We start from the raw sequence: 23,711 nt of genomic DNA, 5'->3' as shown, positions 1-23,711 counted from the left end.
GTGGCCACTGGGAGATCCTGCTTTCTCTGGCAGACAGTGCGTAGGTGTTCAGCGAAACGGTCTCCCAGTCTGCGTCGGGTCACACCAATATATAAAAGACCACACCGGGAGCACCGGACACAGTATACCACACCAGCCGACTCACAGGTGAAGTGTCGCCTCACCTGGAAGGACTGTCTGGGGCCCTGAATGGTGGTGAGGGAGGAAGTGTAAGGGCAGGTGTAGCACTTGTTCTGCTTACAAGGATAAGTGCCAGGAGAGAGATCGGTGGGAAGGGATGGGGGGGACGAGTGGACAAGGGAGTCGCGTAGGGAGCGATCCCTGCGGAAACCAGAAAGGGGGGGAGAGGGAAAGATGTGCTTGGTAGTGGGATCCCATTGGAGGTGGCGGAAATTACGGAGAATTATACGTTGGACCTGGAGGCTGGTGGGGTGGTAGGTGAGGACAAGGGGAACCCTATCCCGAGTGGGGTGGCGGGCGAATGGAGTGAGGGCAGATGTGTGGGAAATGGGAGAGATGCATTTGAGAGCAGAGTTGATGGTGGAAGAAGGGAAGCCCCTTTGTTTAAAAAAGGAAGACATCTCCTTCGACCTGGAATGAAAAGCCTCATCCTGAGAGCAGATGTGGCGGAGGTGGAGGAATTTACCAACAGCTCAGGATTCCTGCTCTGTGTTTGTGCTTAGATCTCAGGAGTGAGGCTAATAATCTGGGGCTCTGGGCTAATGGCACAATACGGACTCAAATCACATCGGGATGAGGGGAGAATCTCATCGAAACCTACCGAACATTGAAAGTCCCAGATAGAGTGGATGTGGAGAGGGTGTTTCCTATATTGGGGGAGTCTAGGACCAGAGGACACAGATAGAGTGGATGTGGAGAGGATGTTTCCTATAGTGGAGGAGCCTAGGACCAGAGGACACAGATAGAGTGGATGTGGAGAGGATGTTTCCTATAGTGGGGGAGTCTAGGACCAGAGGACACAGATAGAGTGGACGTGGAGAGGATGTTTCCTATAGTGGGGGAGTCTAGGACCCAGAGGGCACAGATAGAGTGGATGTGGAGAGGATGTTTCCTATAGTGGGGGAGCCTATGACCAGAGGACACAGATAGAGTGGATGTGCAGAGGAGAGTCTAGGACCAGAGGACACAGATAGAGTGGATGTGGAGAGGATGTTTCCTATAGTGGGGGAGTCTAGGACCAGAGGGCACAGATAGAGTGGATGTGGAGAGGATGTTTCCTATAGTGGGGGAGTCTAGGACCAGAGGACACAGATAGAGTGGATGTGGAGAGGATGTTTCCTATAGTGAGGGAGCCTAGGACCAGAGGACACAGATAGAGTGGATGTGGAGAGGATGTTTCCTGGAGTGGGGGACCCTAGGAGCAACATGCACAGCCTCAGACTAGAGGGACGTCTGTGTAGAACAGAGATGAGGAAAATGGTGAGGAATCTGTAGATTTTGTTGCCACAGACGGCTGTGGAGGCCAAGTCAGTGAGTACGTTTAAAGCAGAGGTTGACAGGTTCTTGATTAGTCAGGGCATCAAAGGTTACAGGGAGGAGGCAGGAGACTGGGGTTGAGAAGGGTAATAAATCAGCCATGATGGAACAGTGGAGCAGACTCGATGGGCTGAATGGGCAAATTCTGCTTCTATGTCCTATGGTCTTATAAGCAGCCGGGAAACTCAATGGCAATTTGAAGTTATCACAGTATCTATAAAACTATTGGGTTGTTATTTTTTTTAAATTGTTTCATTAATGCCCTTCGGGGAGGAGGTCTGTCTCCAGATTTCTGCCCTATACGTGGCGCCATATTCAAAGCAGTTGAGTGTCCCTTGATTGTCTTCTGAGGGAGCCCTTAAATCAATACATTTCGTGTTGTTAGAACGTGTAGCAGAGCAAGCACTTTGGCGCACGATGTTGTGCTGACCTATTAATCTTCTCCACTCTTCACAGTCCTGTCTGATTCGTGTTTCCTAAACCTTAAGTATGCTTTCTTCTTCCGTATCTTTTCACAACTATGGTTCCTTCACCCTACCATGCTTCCCCTGCCTCAGTGGAACAAACATTTCAGAACCCCATGCAAGGCCGCGTTTCCATTGTCTATTTTCTTCAGTGCCTCTGGTCCCAATTTACACTCCCAAGTTCCTGCCTGATATCGTCGTAATTCACCCTGCCCTAATTAAATACTTTCCCAGTTCTACTGCGCAGGGAATGGGCAATAAATGCTGCTTTACCCCTGTGAAGGGGTAAGTGATGAAATCCAACAGGAAGCAATGAACTGTTGTTCTGGGATGTTCTAATTAATCTCTGATTGCTGTCGTGTCTGCTTGCTGCTGCCTAGTTACTGGCTAAGATCTACAAGATGCCTTCGAAACCCATTTTCCACGGGGCTCAGTTCACCAGCTTCCCCTTCAAAGGCCTGGAGAGGTCACTGAGCAGCGAGGACGGGATCGAGGCTGCCCTCAACGAGTTTGATGATGACACAGGTGGGAAACCCAGCTTCTGTTTCCGGTATTCTGGGGATATTAAATGTCAGTGAGAGAGCGGTGAACGTGTGGGACCCACTACCAGGGATGATGGTAGAGGCTGCTACATTAGGGACATTTAAGAAACTCTCAAATAAGCACATGAATGGTGGAAAAACGGAGGGTTTTGAAGGGTTAGATAGATCTTCAAGTAGGTTAAAAGCTTGGCACAACTTTGTGGGCTGTAAGACCGGTACTGTGCTGCAACCTTTGTTTTAGGTCAGAAGATTTTAGAAACTGTGAATTATGAATCACGTTCTATGTCTAAGTGCCTGACGTTTGTAGGAGAGCCAGCAGGTTCTAGTTGACCCTTGGCCATCGAACCCCTGCTGCCCATCGAACATCTACATGAATCCCGTTGTATTCTCCAATAACTCGGTCCTGGATTGCACTACTGACCTATGCACTAGGGGTAATTCACAGTGACCGGGTAACTTGCCCACCTGCGGCAGCACCACAGGCACGTGGCATCCTGTAAACAGCGTCACGTTTTCTCACCGAGCTGTGGAAGGTGTGTTTCACAGAGACCTTTCTTGCCCCACTGTCCCCTGTTGACACGGCGAAAATCACTCAAGTGCTCGGGTGAGTGGTGGGCACTGCGTGTCATGGATTCTGTCTGCACTTCTCACTGCCTCAGTAAAACAGTCAGCATAACCCCTCCCACCCCGGACACTGTCTCCATCTCCACCTCCCTCCCCCCCCATCGGCCAGAAGATACAAAAGCATGAAAGCACATACCACCAGGCTCAAAGACAACTGTTATAAGAGTGTTGAATGATTCCCTGGACTCCTGACCTCACGACCCAGCTCATTATGGCCTTACGCTGTATTGCCTGTCTGCACTGCACTTCCTCTGTAACTGTAACACTCTGTTCTGCTTTCTGTTATTGCGTTCCCCTTGTACTACCTTAGTGTTTGGGAATGATCCGTATGGGTGGCTTGCAAAACAAAGTAACTGCAATAATAAACCAATTTGCCGATTGAATTAAAGAAACACACCGAGAATGCTGGAGGAAGTCAGCAAGCCAGGTAGCGTTTATGGAAAAGAGTGAACAGTCAACGTTTCAGACCGAGACCCTTCCTCCAGCACTTGTTGTGTGTTTCTTGATTTCCAGCATCTGCAGGTTTTCTCCTGTTGGTGTTACCAATTTAATTTACCAGTCTGAGGCAGTCCTAATGGTAGAATACAATGGTTGGAGAGGTTGGGCAAATAATTATCAACAAAGTTTTTTTTTAAAGTGAACTGTCAAGGTGATTGAAAGGCTTTCTAATACTCAGCATTGGCAGTTGAATCTCTTTGCTCGCGGTTTTCGGTTGGATTAGTGCGTAACAGTGGGAATAATCATTGGTATTCTGTTCAGGTTTGATTCAGGTCTGGATTCTGCTATTGGAACAGCTGACCACTGCCATCTCCAACTGCCCCCGCCAGCATCAGCCCCCCACCTTGGAGCTCCTGTTCGAGCTGCTGCGAGAGATAACCAAAGTCCCAGGTAATGGGAACACTACCCACCCCCACCCCTCTGGAAATGCACCGATCTGGTGAGCTGGCAAATAAATTAGTGTGAGAAACTTCTGGAACATTCTTCGGGCAAAAGGGTGAATTGGAGAAAGTTTGTTTCTCTGTAAGTTTGGCTGTGCCAGAGGCATTCTGCAATTTAAATGAATATTCCTACCCCAATCCCTCCCCACCTCCTGATTTAAATGCACTAACCATTTCTGTGAAACACACAAAAAATGCTGGAGAAACTCAGCAGGCTAGGCAGCTTCTATGGAGGGGACGTTTCGGGCTGAGACCCTTTATCGGGGCTGGAAAGGAAGGAGGAAGAAGCCAGAATGTGGGGGCAAGCTGCAGGAGAGGTGGTGGGGGGCTGAAGTGAGAAGCTGGGAGGTGATAGGTGGAAGAGGTAGAGGACTGAAGAAGGAGGAATCTGATAGGAGAGGAGAGTGGATCATGGGAGAAAGAGAAGGAGGATAATTCCTGTCTCATTTTGACAGTACACCCTGGTGATGCTCCCATCCAAAACATGACCTCATTCCCCGGCCAGCACTCCTTTGGGAAGTGTGGAAATAGACCAAAGTGACCCGGGAGAGACCATCATTGAGTACTCCCAGGAGTACTGGAGTTTCCGTCACTGGCTGGAGTCCCTGTGAAGCAGGGGCTTCCCCTATGAATTGTGCCAACCCCTCAAACATCCCATAGTCGCCTCTTCCTGATCGCTGGCCTCAAGCCCCCCCCCCCCCCCCGCCTTTGCATATTCATTGTCCCTCCCCTCCCAGTCCAGGTCTTTCCATCCTCCTCCTTTCCACTGCTTCCCTCGATGATCCTCAGAACCCTCAGACTCACTCAGTGCTGAGTGCTGGCTGGTCCTCCTCTCTGATCTATCCTCTGCACTCCCTGATTCTTAGCCACAGTTCCCCAGCCCATAAAGCTGGCCCGGGCTCCGATTCATCCACATGCAAAGGGCCGACTGGTTAACCCAGCCACAGCTGCTGTGGAGCTACACAGTTACACCTGGTGGCTTTGGAGCTTGGAGTTCAGTTCTGATGTCGTCTGTAAAGAGATTGTACATCGTTCCCGTGACAGCGGTGGGTTTCCTACAGGTGATCCGGTTTCCTTCCACAGCCCGAAGGTTAGTAGGTACGTCATTGGGCTGCGGGCAGGTGAATCACCTTTTACTACAGGTGGTGTGGCTCAAAGGGCGAATTCTGCACGAACTCTAATAATAAACCTAACCATCAATCACTTGACCACCAACTCCAAACTGAATTGAATTGACCTCTTACATCCTTCACATGCATGAGTAAAGATCTTTAAATTACGTCTCCATCTAAATGTGCAACATGCAACCATAGTAATTTATAATAAATAGAACAGTCAATGTAATATAGAGTACACTCAAATCAGCAGAAGTTCATCAGTCTGATGGCCTGGTGGAAGAAGCTGTCCCGGAGCATGTTGGTCCTGGCTTTTATGTTGCGGTACCGCTTCCCGGATGGTAGCAGCTGGAATAGATTGTGTTTGGGCTGACTCGGGTCCCCAATGAGCTATGGGCCCTTTTTACACACCTCTCCTTGTAAATGTCTCGAATCATGGGCTGGGCTGTCTGTCTGTACCACTCTCTGCAGAGTCCTGCGATTGAGGGAGATACAGTTCCCATTCCAGGCAGTGATGCAGCCAGTCAGAATGCTCTCAATTGTGCCCCTGTAGAAAGTTCTTAGGATTTGGGGGCCCATACCAAATGTATGTCCACTTCCCCTCCTCTGCCCTGCCCTCCTCCTCTTTCCCCCCCCGCCCCACCGCTGTCTCCAGTCTTGTTTCCACAAATACGTTCACAAGACAAGTGTTCGTGCCTCGGGAGCTTGAGTGGGAATAGCTCAGCATTCACAATCTGGCCCACACATTTTGGTGACATAATAATCTCTAACATTTCCTCTGGAGCCTTGAGGATCTAGCTGTGTTTGTGTTTGGCCCTCATAGCTAATTTTCTTAAAAAGAAATAACACATTTACCAAAATCCCACTTCCCATCCCATGTTCCAGAATCTGTTGTTCTTAATTCTGTGCAGCTTTTGATGCAATCGTCTCACCTTGGGTTCACTTGAACAAGACCCACGCAGGAGCAAAGGTCAAAGTAAATTTGTTAATGCTGATATAAGCTCAGTGGCCACTTTATTTACAGGAGTGGGACCTGGTGTGGTCTTCTGCTGCTGTAGCCCGTCCACTTCAAGATTCAGCACCTATGTTCAGCGAAGCTCTTCTGCACAAGAGTTACTGTCACTTCCATGTCAGCTTGAACCAGTCTGGCCGTTCTCCTCTGGCCTCTCTCATTAACAAGGCGTTTTCCCCCACAGAACTGCCGCTGATTGGATGTTTTTGTTTCTCACGCCATTCTCTATAAACTCTAGAGATTGTGTGTGTGAAACTCCCAGATCAGTCGTTTCGGAGATACTCAAACCACCCTGTCTGGCACCAACAATCGTTCCATGGTGAAAGTCACTTAGATCACGTTTCTTCCCCCATTCTGATATTTGGTCTGAACAACAACTGAGCCTCTTGACCGTGTCTGCAGACTTTTATGCATCAAGTTGCTGCCTCGTGATTGGCTGATTGGACATTTGCATTAATGAGCAGGTGTACCTAACAGAGAGGCCTCTGAGTGTATATGTCACCATATACTACCCTGGGATTCCTGTCTGTGATACTTGGGTGCATGTCTCATTATAACTGGCTATAAAGAAGACATGGTTGACGTTGTTGAGAAGGTGCTACAGGTATCTCCCTCATGTCTGAACTCTCTAATGTCTAAACAGATGTAGCATGTGTTCAGGAAAGAATATTTACGATTTAAGATGGTTTGTTGTCCATCTTCGGTGCACAAGGGTAAAGGAGATCAAAATGATTGTTACTCCAGATCCAAAACAGCTTGGAGAAATAATAAGCATTCAAAACCGAATTTAAGAAAATGCAAAATATAAAAGCAATCCTGTAAATCACGATGTATTTTGATTGGATTCTTTTGGTTCTGTTTTTATTTTCTGTGATTTTGCTCCTTCTTGCTTGTTGCTGTTTGTGTGATTTGTTTATTTTTTTGCATGTGGGGGGCATTGATGTTCTTGTTCCCGTTTTTTTCTGCATGGGGGGGTGGGGCTGATGTTGCCGTTTACATGATTTGTTTGTGTTTTTACTTGTGGGTGTTGGGGGGGGGGGTTTGATGTTTTTCTTTCAACAGTTTCCTACAAATCGTAATGTTCAACGAAATGCTATATACATGGACTGGTTGTGTGTGTGTACATAAAGTGACACTGGGGGTGTGTGTGCAGTGGTGGTTGGGGGTGTGGAGGGGTGGGTTTGAGGGCAGATTAGCCTTACTGTTTTTGAGTCTGTGGTCCTGACGTGGATGGGAGTGGGACAAGCAGTCCCTGAGCAAGGACCCTTCATGATGCTGCTGGTCTTTCTCCAGCTCCTTTCTGTAGGTACATCCTTGGTGGCGGGTAGGCCGGAGCTGGTGAAGTGTCGGGCAGTTTTGACTGCCCGTTGTGGAGCTTTTCTGTCGGCCCCAGTGCAGTTTCCGCACCCTGCAGTGATGCAGCCTGTCAGGATGCTGTCTACTTCACAGCTGTAGAATGATGTGAGTCCAGCTCTCTCCAGCCTCCTCCAACGGCATTGGTGAGCTCTTTTGCCTGTGGAAGATGTATTCCAGGACCATGAGAGGTTACTGTAAAAACTTAATAAACTCCATTTTGCTGCCTTGATGTCTTTTCAATTCTGTGACAGAGGTCAGACTTCCCAAGGCTTTAGGCCTGGCTCTGTGATTTTGCCCCAGGTATAAAATAATAAATGGTGAAAATGCTTTTCTCTACCATTTCCAGGTCCGGGATTTGGCATCTTTGCTGTAACCCATCTCCTCCTCCCAGTCATGTCCATGTGGCTTCAGCGTAACCATGGAGATCAGGCATACTGGGAGATGTCAGCTGCCAATTTCAAGCACGCCATCGGTCTGTCCTCCGAACTGGTGATGGAGCATATTCACTGCTTCATCCAGTCAGGTAGGAGTTTGTGTACGTGTGTGGAAGAGGCTTCATTCTAGTATGTACGTTCAAATGTGGAAACCAGTAGATGACCGGTTGTCATGTTATCATGCCAGTGATGTGCTTCTCAGTAAAGTTGCTGCTTAGTAACTTTAGGATGACAAAGGTAGGTTTGTTACACAGAGTGGTAGGTGTGCGGAACACACTGCAGGGGTGGTGGTAGAGGCAGGTACATTAGCGACATTTAAGAGAGTCTTGGATATGGATGATAGGAAAATGTGAGAGGGAAGAGTTAAATTGACCTTAGAGTAGGTTAATGAGTTGGCACAACTTCCTGGGCCAAAGGGCCAACAATGTCCCATTTTCTTTATTGATAGATGATTGGTTGTCATGGTTGTTATGCCAGTGCTGTGCTCCTTCTCAATGAAGTTTCTGCTTAGCGGAGAACATCCCAGATTAAGCCCAATCGGCAAATGTCAGAGGTCAGTGGGAGGACCCGTCGCTGTGCCTGAGAACTGTAGAATGATTTTGCCGTGGGCATCGATTGGATTCAGCTGGGAGACGGCCGTGGCCAAGATGGATGCAATCTTGTCCTATGTCAGGATGTCTCAGGTTTGACCTCTCACTCTGTCTAACTGCGAGTTAGGCTGATGAAGTTCCCGCTACGCAGATTCAGTGCTGGCCTCCGATGCTGCTGTCCGGGAGCTGTATCCCTTGTGACCGTGTGGGTTTCCTTCAGCAGCTCGTTTCCTCCCATACCCCAATGACATGCAATGCCATTTCAAGTGGACTAGAATATAAGAGGCAGGAGGGAATGCTGAGATTGTATAAGGCATTGGTCAGAGCACATTGGGAGTATTGTGAGCAGTTTTGGGCCCCGTATCTAAGAAAGAATGTGCTGGCACTGGAAAGGGTCCAGAGGAGGATCCCAAGCATGAAGGGGTTAACGTCTGAGGAGTGTTTGATGGCTCCGGGCCTGTACTCGCTGGAGTTTAGAAGGGTGATCTCATTGAAACCTATTGAATATTGAAAGGCCCAGACAGAGTGGATATGGAGAGGATGTTTCCTATAGTGACCAGAGGGCACAGCCTTAGATTAGAGAGGCACCCATTTAAAATACAAGTGAGGAGGAATTTCTTCAGCTGTAGGATAGTAAATCTGTGGAATTCATCTCACAGATGGGTGTGTGGGCCAAGTCATTGGGTATATTTAAAGTTATGTTCTTGATTAGTAAGGACATCATAGGTTATGTGGGAAGAACAGGAGAATGGGCTTAACAGGGATAATAAATCAGCCATGGTGGAATGGTGGAGCAGACTTGATGGGCCGAATGGCCTATTTCTACTCCTTTGCCTTATGGTCTAATACACTGCTGTCTTCCATAATTAGAAAGACTGATTACAAGAAACTCTGTTATTAATCTCTTGGTTGTCATCTGTCTTCTCCTTGGTTCTCAAAGCCCCTGGTCATGCTCAGGGTCAGTATAGGCCGTGATGTTTAACTGACAGTTTCTCTTCCTCCTTGCACAGACATTGGCTACGAGAACAGCATCAACGTTATGTTGAGAGACTTGCTTCAGCTGCTCGTGTCCTGTGTTGCGGAACCCACTGAGACCATCTCCCGGGTAGGCTGCTCCTGCATCAGGTAGGTCCATCTCCATCCTGGGTACGATCCAGTGGGGGGACGAGCCTTCTGACCAGGAAACTTCCCCGGCCACCAGTTGTTCATAAATCTCTGTGATTGCTTGGAACTCTACCCCGCAAAGAGCTGTGGTTAAGAGCCTTGATCATAGAGTCAAAGTATCTATATATCATCGTATGAGATCCGTTTTCTTGCAGGCATACACAGTAGACCAAAGAACAATAATAAAATCAATAACAATGCACAAAGACTGACAAACAACCAGTGTGCAAAAGAATAATACGTGAGTTGATGAGTCTGTAAGTGAGTCAATCGGTTGTGGAATCAGTTCAGTGTTGAGGTGATCCACGTTGATTCAGGAGCCTGATGGGTGAAGAGTGATAACTGTTCCTCACCCTGGTGACGTCGGACTTGAGGCTCCTGTGCCTCCTTCCCGATGACTGCAGTGGGAAGAGAGCATGGCCTGGATTGGTGGGGTTCCTTGACGAAGGATCCTGGTTTATGGTGATAGCACTCTTTGTAGATGTGCTGAATGGCGAGGTGGGCTTTTCCTGTGACCAATGGGGTTGTATCCACCACTTTTCCATTCTTGGGCATTGGCGTCATTTGACCCATCGTGTCCGTGTCAGACAGTCGGCATTTAGGGCGGCAGTGAATGTTCTCCGTCTCTGGCGATGCTCTGGGCTTCCTTCGTTGTGTTAGTAGCTGGGTTTTTCCTTCTGTCAGTCATGCAGGCTCTGGGTAGAAATGGAGACACCATTGTACTCAGATGTAGAGGGATCCTGTAAATGAATCTCTTACCCCTTACCCTGCAGTTATGTCGTCTCATTTGATTTACCTACCACAGCACATTATAACCCACTCAAGATCAATCTAATGCTTCCCTCCACCTGGTTCCTTCCCCCCCTGGCAGGGTGTTCCATGCACCCACTACCTGCCTGTACTTTCCCCCAGTACATCTGATATGGGGAAAGGTGTCCTGCACTCTACACCTTCTATTCTCCTCATAATCTTATAAAGTTGTCATGTCCCCTCTTAGCATCCTAATGGTTCACTTTGATGAGGCTGTGTATATGGCAGGCTCAGTAATACATTTTCTGTTCTTTGCCGGTATTTAACCTTTCATCCTCAAACCAAGTACTACGTTTATGTGAAATGTTATATCCCTGGCTTGGATTGGCTGAGGTGGCTTGGCTTGATTGTTAGACCTCAGAGGATCTCCAGTGTTGAGAAGGATAAGTTCTTAGGGCTGGCGTACCAGAGGAAGTGGAATTGGGCAGCATGGAGACCAGGAACGGGATCAGCCCAGATTACAACATTCCTAAGTCAAATTATTGAGTACTGTGGGATGTGACGGTGAAGTTGTATTAGATATCGGTGAGGCATAATTTGGAGTATTGTGTGCAGTTCTGGTCACCTACCTATAGGAAAGATGTAAATAAGGTTGAAAGAGTACAGAGAAAATTTACAAGGTTGTCGCTGGGCCCAGAGGATCTGAGTTATAAGGAAAGATTGAATCGGTTAAGACTTTTTTTCCTTGGAATGTAGAAGATAGTGAGGACATTTGATAGAGGTATACAAAATTATGACGTGTTTTGATAGGATAAATGCAAGCAGGCTTTTTCCACAGAAGTTGAGTGTGACTACAACCAGAGGTCATGGGTTAAGGATACAAGGTGAAAAGTTTGAGGGTGAACATGAGGGGAAACTTCTTGAGGGTCGTGAGAGTGAGAAATGAACTGCCAGCACAAGTGGTACACGCGAGCTCGATTTCAATGTTTAAAGAGAAGTTTGGAGAGGTACATAGTTGATTGGGGTATGGGGGGCTATGGTCCCGGAGCAGGTCAATGTGAGTAGGCAGTTTGAATGGTTTAGCATGGACTAGATGGGTCAAATGGCCTTCTAGTATGCTGTACTTTCCTGTAACTCTATGACAAGAAGTTTGGATAAGTACATGGATGGGAGTATAATGGTCGAGGTGCAGGTTGATGGAACTAGGCAGAATTATAGTTTGGCACAAACTAGGTGGGCTGTACTATATGGGATATTTCAGCTTGTATCAGCTAGACCTGTTGTTTCAGCTTGTTCCTGCCCCACTGAACTCATATCAGCATGATGCTGGGCTGATGGGCCAGTTTCTGTGCTGAAGTGCTCTATGACTCTATCTTAGAGCATATTCATGGGACTGAGAAAAGTCCTTTTTGATCCACTCACCCTTCCCTACTCCTGGAGGGAAAGGTAGGGAGCGATATTTTATTTTTCATGTGTCAGGAAGTGTATGCCATAAAGTGATACGTTTCCTTTGCAACCAGACCAAAATTGGCGTTAACGTTGCCTATATTCAGGTAGCCTGTAGAGCCTAGCAATTCACCAGTGAGCGGATCGGCCCTCTACTCTTCCTATCTACCTCTTCTGCTCTGTTCCTACTGTGCTTGTGATTTGTTGCAGTGGGGATCCAGAGACATCGGCACATCTGGAGATTTAGAACGATGATAAGCTGCAAACTGTGTCACCAACTCCTAGGAACAGTTGTGTAGCAGCATTACTCCAGTGTAGGCCAAGACAATGAGTTTAAGTTCTCACAGACCTGGGATATTTCAAATCATTGCCTGTTATTTGGGTTTGTGTGCCATGTCTCACAATAGAAGAATTGGGATACTGTAGTTATTACCTACTAGAGGATATGCACATTTACAAACTTTATTTGGCTAATTCTCCTTGCATTTAGTGGGATTTCAAAACCCACTCCACCTCTGCTTGATCACCGAATCTAATGGGATTAATTTTTTTAGATGGTAGTTTGCCCTCCAGCTGTCAGAGCTGTGTTGGTTTGATATGAAACAGCATATAAAGGTGCTGGAGGAACTCAGCAGGTCAGGCAGCATCTGTGGAGGGAAGTGAACAGTTAACGTTCTGGACTGGAAGGAGAGGGGGGAGGTGGCCAGTATTTAAAGTAGAAGGTGAAGGGAAAGTTTAGAGCGAGAGCTGGTAGCTGATGGGGGATATGAGAGTGCTTTGTATACTAAAGTAGACAGTCACAGTGCATCCTTTGTGCATTTACTTTCATCTTTGCGTTATACATCCATGAAAGTCATGAATGTAAAATAAGCTTGTTGCTTTTGTTTCTTCCAAAATTATTTAAGAGTTTGCACAGTGAAATCTGGATTGGGAAAAATAACTAGCAGAAATCCAGTCATCTGTTTAATTAGAAAAGGAAATCATTATCTCATCTGGGCTAAAGATTTAAAGATCAAAGGTTATTTGTCACACATCAAAACATGCAGTGAAATGTGTCAGTTTCATCAATCAGATCAGCAACCCACGAGTTTTGCCATGATTCGGGTGCCAACCGAGCATACCCTCCGCTCACTAACCCTGGCTTTGGAACGTGGGAGGAAACCCAGGCGGTCACGGGGAGAACGTACAAACTCCTCAACAGGCAGTGGTGGGGATTGAACCCCGTTTGGTGATCCCTGGTGCTATAACTGCTATGCTGCTGTGCTACCCGTGGTCTGTTTGTAAGTCCGGATCCACAGCATTGCAGTTGACCCTTGAACGCTAAATGGTGTGTTGCGTGTCACGCCGTGACCAACACACCATAGCGAGGTCTTAAAGCACGTCAGTGTAAATGGTGAATAAAGTTGATTCTTGACGCCATCAGCAATTCCAGATTTCAGTGAACATGTTATTGTACATATTGGGCTTCTTTGTTTCGAATAGTTGCTGGTACTCCTCTACCTTTGCTGACTCTCTTTCAGGTACGTCCTGGTTACTGCTGGACCTGTGTTCACCGATGAGATGTGGAGGCTGGCTTGCTGTGCTCTGCAAGATGCCTTCACGGTTACCCTGGAGCCAGTAAAGGTAGTTGCTGTGGTTCAAGCTGCTCCTGGGGATTGTGGCTGATGCAACCGGCCACAATGAGTGACAACCGTAGGGTGTCTAACCAGACTCTGAAACTCACACTCAACCACACTTTGTTTTCCTTGTGCACAAAGAGAACAGCGTGGCCCCTGTCACCCACACTGTTCTGACGCCTGAGGAGAGGAATGCCATTTTTATACATGAAACACCCTGGTTTCCTTGGCTGTGTAAGTCTAGGGAAGACGCTCTCAAGTCCTGCCAAGCTCATGAGATTTAGACGGCTCGTCCCACCCCAAACCCTGATTTGTGTGGACGCTGTGTAATTTGCTACCCTGTTACTAGTTAGTGCCACGAAATAACGGACAGCACACTGCATACGATTAAAGGAATTACATTTATGAATCTAACTAAAGGGTTGGTAAAGAATAACAATAAGAAAAAGGACTATTCTAAATAAACAGTCAAATGTGCACAAGTGGGAGCTCATCTTGAACTTCTCTGTCACTCACACACTGGGCCCTCGGTCAGCGTGAACACCTTCCGAACGTCACTCGCAATCCATCTCGAACAAACGGATCTCCCACCAGATCACATGCTATGATCAGTTCTCCCCAGTGTCTTCTCTCTTCATCTTCCCCCAAACAAAAGCCCAAGACCAACCCTATTGACCCTCACCAAGAAGATCTCCCGCTAATCGGATGGCACACATTCCATATCATCCCTCATCTTCAACAATAACCCAAACAGGCTGAAAGCAGAACAGAGCTGCTGAATGAAATCCCTACAGCAACGATGTGAACCGGGGCATCACATACAGAATTGACTGAGTTATGAACAATCACCTTTTAGTAAACTACGTAGGTCTGAATTCCTTATTTGCAAGATCAATTGCCATTCACAGTACAGGTGCTAAAAGTCAATGGAAGCTACGAGCTGATAGCCGACAATACTTTGAAGTTAGTGAAGTAATTGTCCCTTAGTTAGTGTGTGTACTTTGCATCTTTCGATTACATCCACTGTATGCCAAATGGCCCCAGTCCCCTCCTGTGCTCCTCAAAGTCCTTTCCTGCCTGGTCAATATCTTAACCCTTGCCTTGCCACAACTTCCACGTTGCAGTAGGGCTACATTCGCCAGAACATCAAAGTAGTAGTGGTTTGACCAGATTGTTCATTAGGGAAACCAGAAAGTTTCCATCCTTGGAGAGGGAGAGGGCGGTAGAGTCTGAAAATGGCCTCTCAAACTCTATAGAGTCGGAGGAAAATTTGTCTGTCATCTGTCTCTGATACCCCTGTCTTTCAGATTTGGCTTCACAATTAATGACTTGCAGTAGCTTTAACACAGTAAAAAATGCCAAGGTGCTCCACACAAGCATGTACAGAAACGCAATATTTACACTCAGTGGCCAGTTTATTAGGTGTAGGAAACATCTGATGAAGTAGCCACTGAGTGTATGGTCACGGTCTCCTTCTGTTGCAGCCCATCCACTTCAACATTCAATGTGCTCTACATTCAGAGATGAAATTCTGCATACCACTGTTGTAACTCCCGGTTATTTGAGTTACTATTACCTTCCTGACAGTTGAACCAGCCTGGCCATTCCTTGGATCTCTCTCATTAACCAGATGTTTTCACCCACAGAACTGCCAGTCACTGGATGCTTTCTTTGTTTTTCACACCATTCTCTGTAAACTCTAGAGACTGTCGTGCGTGAAAATCCCAGGAGATCAGCAGTTTCTGAGACACGCAAACCACCCCATCTGGCACCAACAACAATCATTCCGTGCTCAGAGTCACCTAGATCACATTTCTTCACCATTCTGATATTTGGCCTCAACAGCAGCCGAACCTCTTGACCATGTCTGCATGCTTTTATGTTGCTATCACATGATTGGCTGATTAGATATTTGCATTAATGAGCAGGTGCGTAGGTGCACAAATTAAAGTGACCACTGATGTTGGTCCAATGAGATAAAGAGACATTGAAACGAGTGATCAAAGTGTTGGTGTTAAGGAATAAGTGTGCCCCCAAGAGGATTAGAGAGAATCAGCTATCAGGAGAGGTTGGACAAAATTGGATTGTTTCCTCGGGCGCATTGGAGGCTGAGGGATATAGTTCGGGTAGATAGCCTTTTTGCACAGATGGAAGTACTGAATATTAATATTAAATATTGACTATTAAGAGGGCATAGCTTTGAGGTCAGGAAAGGAGATTTGCAAGGCATAAACATAAAAGATTCTGCAGGTACTGGAAATTCAGCGCCACCATACAAAATGCTGGAGAAACTCAACAGGTCAGGCAGCATCTATAGGGGAAGGACTAAAGAGTTGACATTTTGGGCTGAGACCATTCATCAAGAGTTTATAAGGCAAAAAGTTATTTTAACATTGCGTGGTTGGTGCCTGGAATGCTTTGCTGGGGCAGTGATGGAAGCAGAGACAACAGTAATGTTTCAAGAGACATGGACAGGCAGAGGATGGAGAGAGGTGGTCCATTGACAGGCAGAGAATGGTGGTCCATTGACAGGCAGACAATGGAGAGAGATGGCCCATGAACAGGCAGAGAATGGAGAGAGGTGACCCATGAACAGGCAGAGAATGGAGAGAGGTGGCCCATGAACAGTCAGGGAATGGAGAGAGATGGTCCATTGACAGGCAGTGAATGGAGAGAGATGGCCCATGAACAGGCAGAGAATGGAGAGAGATGGTCCATGAACAGGCAGAGAATGGAGAGAGGTGGTCAATGAACAGGCAGAGAATGGAGAGAGATGGTCCATGAACAGGCAGAGAATGGAAAGAGATGGTCCATGAACAGGCAGAGAATGGAGAGAGGTGGTCAATGAACAGGCAGAGAATGGAGAGAGATGGCCCATTGACAGGCAGAGAATGGAGAGAGATGGTCCATTGACAGGCAGAAAATGGAGACAGATGGTCCATGAACAGGCAGAGAATGGAGAGAGATGGTCCATGAACAGGCAGAGAATGGAGAGAGATGGTCCATGAACAGGCAGAGAAAGGAGAGAGGTGGCCCATTGACAGGCAGAAAATGGAGAGAGATGGCCCATTGACAGGCAGAGAATGGAGAGAGATTGTCCATGAACAGGCAGAGAAAGGAGAGAGGTGGCCCATTGACAGGCAGAAAATGGAGAGAGATGGCCCATTGACAGGCAGAAAATGGAGAGAGGTGGTCGATAGACAGACAGACAGAATGGAGAGAGATGGTCCATGAACAGGCAGAGAATGGAGAGAGGTGGTCCATAGACAGACAGACAGAATGGAGAGAGATGGTCCATGAACAGGCAGAGAATGGAGAGAGGTGGTCCATAGACAGACAGACAGAATGGAGAGAGATGGTCCATGAACAAGCACAGAATGGAGAGAGGTGGTCCATGAACAGGCACAGAATGGAGAGAGATGGTCCATTGACAAGCAGAGAATGGAGAGAGATGGTCCATGAACAGGCACAGAATGGAGAGAGGTGGTCCATAGACAGAAGACAGAATGGAGAGAGATGGCCCATGAACAGGCAGAGAATGGAGAGAGGTGGTCCATTGACAGGCAGAGAATGGAGAGAGATGGCTCATGAACAGGCAGAGAATGGAGAGAGGTGGGCCATGAACAGGCAGACAATGGGGAGAGATGGTCCATGAATAGGCACAGAATGGAGAGAGGTGGTCCATAGACAGACAGAGAATGGAGAGAGATGGTCCATGAACAGGCACAGAATGGAGAGAGATGGTCCATTGACAAGCAGAGAATGGAGAGAGATGGTCCATGAACAGGCACAGAATGGAGAGAGATGGTCCATTGACAAGCAGAGAATGGAGAGAGATGGTCCATGAACAGGCACAGAATGGAGAGAGGTGGTCCATAGACAGAAGACAGAATGGAGAGAGATGGCCCATGAACAGGCAGAGAATGGAGAGAGGTGGTCCATTGACAGGCAGAGAATGGGGAGAGATGGTCCATGAATAGGCACAGAATGGAGAGAGGTGGTCCATAGACAGACAGAGAATGGAGAGAGATGGTCCATGAACAGGCACAGAATGGAGAGAGATGGTCCATTGACAAGCAGAGAATGGAGAGAGATGGTCTATGAACAGTCAGAGAATGGAGAGAGATGGTCCATTGACAGGCAGAGAATGGAGAGAGATGGTCCATTGACAAGCAGAGAATGGAGAGAGATGGTCTATGAACAGTCAGGGAATGGAGAGAGGTGGTCCATTGACAGGCAGAGAATGGAGAGAGGTGGCCCATGAACAGGCAGTGAATGGAGAGAGGTGGTCCATGAACAGTCAGGGAATGGAGAGAGATGGTCCATTGACAGGCAGAGAATGGAGAGAGGTGGTCCATGAACAGGCAGAGAATGGAGAGGTCCATTGACAGGCAGAGAATGGAGAGAGATGGTCCATTGACAGGCAGAGAATGGAGAGAGATGACCCATCGACAGCAGAGAATGGAGAGAGGTGGCCCATTGACAGCAGAGAATGGAGAGAGATGACCCATTGACAGGCAGAGAATGGAGAGAGATGGTCCATAGACAGACAGACAGAATAGAGAGAGATGGCCCATGAACAGGCAGAGAATGGAGAGAGGTGGTCCATTGACAGGCAGAAAATGGAGAGAGATGGTCCATAGACAGGCAGAGAATGGAGAGAGATGGCCCATGAACAGGTATAGAATGGAGAGAGATGGTCCATAGACAGGCAGAGAATGGAGAGAGGTGGTCCATAGACAGGCAGAGAATGGAGAGAGATGGCCCATGAACAGGTATAGAATGGAGAGAGATGGCCAATGTGCAGTCATTGAAGACTCTGTACTGAAGCAGGGTGTATTGTTAGACTCAGCAAGCAGCACACCCCTCAGTAGCTGGTATGATTGAGCAGGTGTCTTCTTTGCCTTGCAGAACCTGTTGGCCTGCTTCCGGAGTGGCTCAGAGAGCTTCACTGGAGATGCATGTGAAGTGAAGGTAGCAGCACCCTCACACTCTGCCAGCGCAGAGGCAGAGTACTGGAGAATCCGGGCAATGGCACAGCAGGTAAGATAAGGACCTGTATAAGACATAGGAGCAGAGTCAGGCCATTCAGCCCATTGAGTTCTCCGCCATTCTATCATGGCTGATTTATTATCTCTTTCATCTCCATTCTCCTGCCTTCTCCCTGTTACCCTTGATGCCCTGATTAATCAGTAATGTATCAACTTCCACTATAAATATACTCAGTGACTTGTCCCCAGAGCCATCAGTGGCAATGAATTCCACAGGTTAACTACCCTCTAGATGAAGGAATTCCTCCTCATCTCTGTTCTAAAGGGACGTCCTTCTATTCTGAAGTTGTGCCCTCTAGTCCTAAACTCCCCCACTGCAGGAAACATCCTCTGCACGTCCACTCTATCTGTGTCCTCTGGTCCTAAACTCCCCCACTGCAGGAAACATCCTCTGCACGTCCACTCTATCTAGGCCTTTCAATATTCGATAGGTTATGGGTTTCAATGAGATTCACTCCCCCCATTCTTCGAAACTCCAGTAAGTGCAGTCCTAGAGCCATCAATATATTAACCATTTCATTCCCAGAATTATCATCTGGACCCTCTCCACTGCCGGCATGTCCTGTCTTAGATAGAGCGTAGCCTATGTTCACTCATTACACAAGTCAAACACCAATTGCCTTTGACACGGTCAAAATTACAGTCTTGTAAGATCACTCAGACTGACAACATAATCCTCATCACCTGATCCTCCTCTAACACCTGCTTCTGACTGTGCCGGTCCCATCAACTGGGATGTTTATTCAATTCTGTCAGTAAATTTGCTGGTGCCCAGTAAACCTTGGAGCTCACCTCCAATAAAATGGCATTTTCCTCACCTACAGATCACTGCATTTTGTTCTCCGACATTACCGCCAACAACCACTACTTGATACTAGTCTTGAATAATGTGGGAAGGTGCTCCACGTAAAAGTCATTAATTTATTGAGATACAGCATGGTACAGCCCCTTCCGGCCCTTCAAGCTGAGTCGCCCAACGACCCCTGATTTAACCCTAGCCTAACCGCGGAAGAATTTATAATGACCAACTAAGCTACCAACTAGCACATCTTTGGAATGTGGGAGGAAACCGGAGCACCCAGAGGAAACCCACGTGGAGCGTACAAACTCCTTACGGACAGCGGCAGGAATTGAACACGGGTCGCTGGCATTGTCTTTCATTTGATACTGTATTAAATGAATGAAATTCATGCTTTTGGTGCCTTTCCCATGATTTCCAGTCTCTCTGATTTGTAATGTTTCTGCATCATGACATGACCTCTCATTAGAATAGGGCTTTTATCTTACTTTAGTTTTGAGAAATGAACTTTTCTATTTGGAGTGAAGGAGGAGAGATGCCTTGATAGTGGAGTACAAGATAAGATCCAGTGAGTAGCCAGAGACTTTTCCCCAGGGCAGAAATGACTAATAGCAGGGGAGCATCATTGGTGGTGATTGGAGGAAAGTATCGGGAGGGAATATTAAGGGTGTTTTTTTTTACATAGAGAGTGGTGGGTGCGTGAAATGCCCTGCCGGGAGTGTTGGTAGAGGCAGATCCATTAAGAACATTTTAAAAACGCTTAGTTGGGCACATGGATGATAGAAAAATGGGGGCTATATGGGAGGAGAGGGTTAGATTGATCTTAAATTAGGTTAAAAGGTCAGCACAACATTGTGGGCTGAAGGGCCTGTACTGAGTTGTGTGGTTCTGTGAATGCCTCTTTCTTGCCATGGTTTTATACATTTGCAAACTCGCTCATTATACTCTTACCCGGTTTGACTTCCATGTATCCCAGCCATTGTAGTTGGAACATAATAGAACATAGAACAGTACACCACAGAAACAGGCCCCTTGGCCACAGTGTCGTGCCAAGCCAATTACATTAGTGATCAGATAGCCGATTAGGCTAATGTACATCCACTTAAATCACAAACAAGAGAAAATCTGCAGATGCTAGAAATCCAAGCAACGCACACAAAGGGAAAGGTCGACTGTACTTTTTTCCACAGATGCTGCCTGGCCTGCTGAACTCCCCCAGCATTTTGTGTGTGTTGCTGTGTTTATATTCTTCCATTCTCCACACAGTCACGTGCCTGTCTAAACATCTCTTAAATGCCCCTCCACCACCATTCCAGGCATCCACCACTCTCTGTGTAAGGAAGAGAAACTTACCCCTCACACCCCCTTTGACCCTACCCCCTCTCACCTTCAATGCTGCCCTCTGGTATTGGGCATTTCTGCCTGGGGAACAGATACTCCCTGTCCACTCTATCTCTGCCTCTCATAATCCTGTAAACCTCTATCAGATCTCCCCTCAGCCTCTCCACTCCAGAGAAAACAACCCATTGAATTGATCTAAAGGCAAGTATCAAGTTCAAGTTTATTGTCGTCTGACTGTGCATACATACAACCAAACGAAACAACGAACTTCTGAACCACAAGATCGTACATCACACACAGCACATAGAACAAAATATTACCGCAAATAAGTCAATAAAATACCATTCAAAGTGCATGTAGTGTGCAGTACAGGTAAATGAGTATGATTTTCACTCATTTACTCAAACACTGAGGCAAGGTTATTGTGGTAGAATTCCCCTGTAGCTACATTACAGTGATAGCAACTCCATCTTTAAAGTAATGGCGATATATTTCTAATCTGTGTACCCTAGCTATTCTACCCACCTATTTCCAACAGTTAGTCAGAATCTTTGCCCTAGGATTGAAATATCACCTGCTGGGATGGTGGAGTTTGAGACAGGCACATGAATATGAAAGGAATGGAGGGATATAGATGATATGCAGGTGGAGGACATTTAGAATGAATTGGCATCAAGACTGGCAAAACCTGATGGGCCAAATGGCCTGTCCAATGCTGGACCCTAAACAAAATTCTCACAGTCATTAAATGCATTTCTCCATCTAAACACTTAGCCCTTCAGATTCATCCAATCTTCTGTTTGCCGAGGAATACAGATAGCAGGTATTTTAAGAGTTGGATTTCATTGTGTAATGATCAGAAACACAATGATATCGTCCCTCAGGTTTTCCTGCTGGATACTCAGTGTTCTCCGAAGACTCCCAACAGCAGAGAGGGTTTTGAACATGCTCAGTCCTGTGTGCTGATCATCGAGCTCCCACCGGATGAGAAGCCCAACGGTCACACTCAGAGGAGGTAAAGAACCCTGTATGCTTGGGGAAGAAGGACCCTGGCTGGACCTTGGCCTAGATTCGCAATCAATTGATACTTTTCCTTGTGCTCCTGTGAGTTGGAATAATTCATATTGAATGCTTTCAAGGAAAGCAGGCTTTTCACCTCTGCACTTGGACCACAGCCCGCCATACCCCTCTCATCCATGTACCTATTCAAATTTCTCTTAAATGTTCGTGTTGCAATTAAACACCCAAAAACCACTTCCGCACTTGCATCACCATCTGAGTGAAGAACTTCCCGCTCGTGTTCACCTTAAATATTTCGTCTTTCACCCTTAACCCGTGACATTTAGTTCCAGTTTCACCCAAACTCAGTGGGAAAAATGTCTGCTTGCATTAGCCCTATCTATAGCCCTCATAATTTTGTATACTTCTTTCAAATCTCCCCTCAGTCTCCTTCAGGGAATAAAGTCCAAACCTATTCAACCTTCCCCTGGAACTCAGGTCTTCAAATCCTGACAACATCCTTGTAACTTTTCTCTGTACTCTTTCAATCTTATTGATATCTGTCTTGCAGGTAGGAGACCAGAACTACACACAATACTCCAAATTTGGTCTCACCAACTTCAACAACCCAAGTCCTGTACTCAGTACTTTCACTTATGAAGGCCAATGTGCCAAAAGCATTCTTTAAGACTCTATCTACCTCTGATACCACTTTCAAAGTGTCATGGACCTGTATTCCCAGATCCCTTGCTTCTCCTGCACTCCTCAGTGCCCTACCGTTAACTGTGTAGGACCTACCTGGTTGGTCCTCCTAAAGTGCAACACTGCACACTTGTCTGCATTAAATTCCATTTGCCATTTTCAGCCCATTTTTTCCCCGCTGGTCCAGATCCCACTGTCCACTACATCCCCAATCTTGGGTGTCATCCTCAAATTTGCTGATCTGGTTAACCACATTGTAGATGACAAACAACAATGGACCCAGCACCAATACCTGTGGCACTCCACTAATCACAGGCCTCCAGTCAGAGAGGCAACCCTCTACCATCACTCTCTGGCTTCTCCCTCAAAGCTAATGTCTGATCCAGTTGACTACCTCATCTTGAATGCCATCCTACCTCCCATGTGGAACTTTGTCAAATGCCTTACTAAAGTCCATGTAGACAACACCCACTCCCTTGCCTTCATCAACTTTCCTGGTAACTTCCTTGGAAAAACTCTAAGATTGGTTAGACATGACTTAACACGCACAAAGCCATGCTATCCTTAAACAGTCCCTGTCTATGCAAATACTTCTATATCCAGTCCTGTACAATAACTTGCCCACTACTGATGTCAGGCTCACCACCTGTAATGCCATGGCTTATTACTAGAACCTTTCTAAACAACAGAACAACCAATCTTCTGGCACCTCACCTGTGGCTAAGGATATTTTAAATATCTCTGCTACAGCCCTGCAATTTCTCAAATAACCTCCTACCTGGTCTGAGGGAACACCCCCTGGGGATTTAGCCACCCTAATTTGCTTCACAACAGTAAACACCATAATCTGTATAGGGTCTACAGACTTTGTCCGTCTCCCGGGTAAATATCAATGTGAAAAAATACGTTTAAGATCTCCCCCATCTCTTTTGGCTCCACTCCGGTCTTCCAGTGGAGCAATTTTATCCCTTGCTATCCTTTTGTTCTTAACATACCTGTAGAAGCCCTTATGTTCTCCTTCACCTTGTCTGCTAGAGCAACCTCATCCCTTGTTTTAGCCCTCCTGATTTCCTCCTTCAGTACTCTCTTGCATTTCTTATCCTCCTCAAGTACCTCATTTGTTCCTGACTGCCAATACCTGCTATGCATCTCTTTTTTCTTAATCAGAGACTCAGCATCTCTCAGAAACCAAGGTTCCCTGAACATAATTTTTCAGAACTCTTTTCCATTTTGTCTGCCCCTTCTGAAAAGCAAATCTCCAAAGGTGCCTG

General features: G+C 46.7%; 1 protein-coding gene across 1 annotated transcript in view; it reads left to right on the top strand.

The window, feature by feature from the left end:
• Nucleotides 1-23,711, top strand: part of arfgef3 (ARFGEF family member 3) — a 443,098-nt gene that overhangs the window by 403,029 nt on the left and 16,358 nt on the right. The window contains 7 exon segments of the mRNA XM_073051808.1: nucleotides 2,342-2,486; nucleotides 3,887-4,015; nucleotides 7,895-8,071; nucleotides 9,583-9,697; nucleotides 13,453-13,555; nucleotides 18,460-18,591; nucleotides 21,624-21,754. Coding sequence (XP_072907909.1) covers nucleotides 2,342-2,486; nucleotides 3,887-4,015; nucleotides 7,895-8,071; nucleotides 9,583-9,697; nucleotides 13,453-13,555; nucleotides 18,460-18,591; nucleotides 21,624-21,754 — 932 coding nt within the window.

Source organism: Hemitrygon akajei, chromosome 7, assembly GCF_048418815.1.
Source record: "Hemitrygon akajei chromosome 7, sHemAka1.3, whole genome shotgun sequence".
NCBI lineage: Eukaryota > Metazoa > Chordata > Chondrichthyes > Myliobatiformes > Dasyatidae > Hemitrygon > Hemitrygon akajei.
This window is presented reverse-complemented; position numbering and strand designations above follow the sequence as displayed.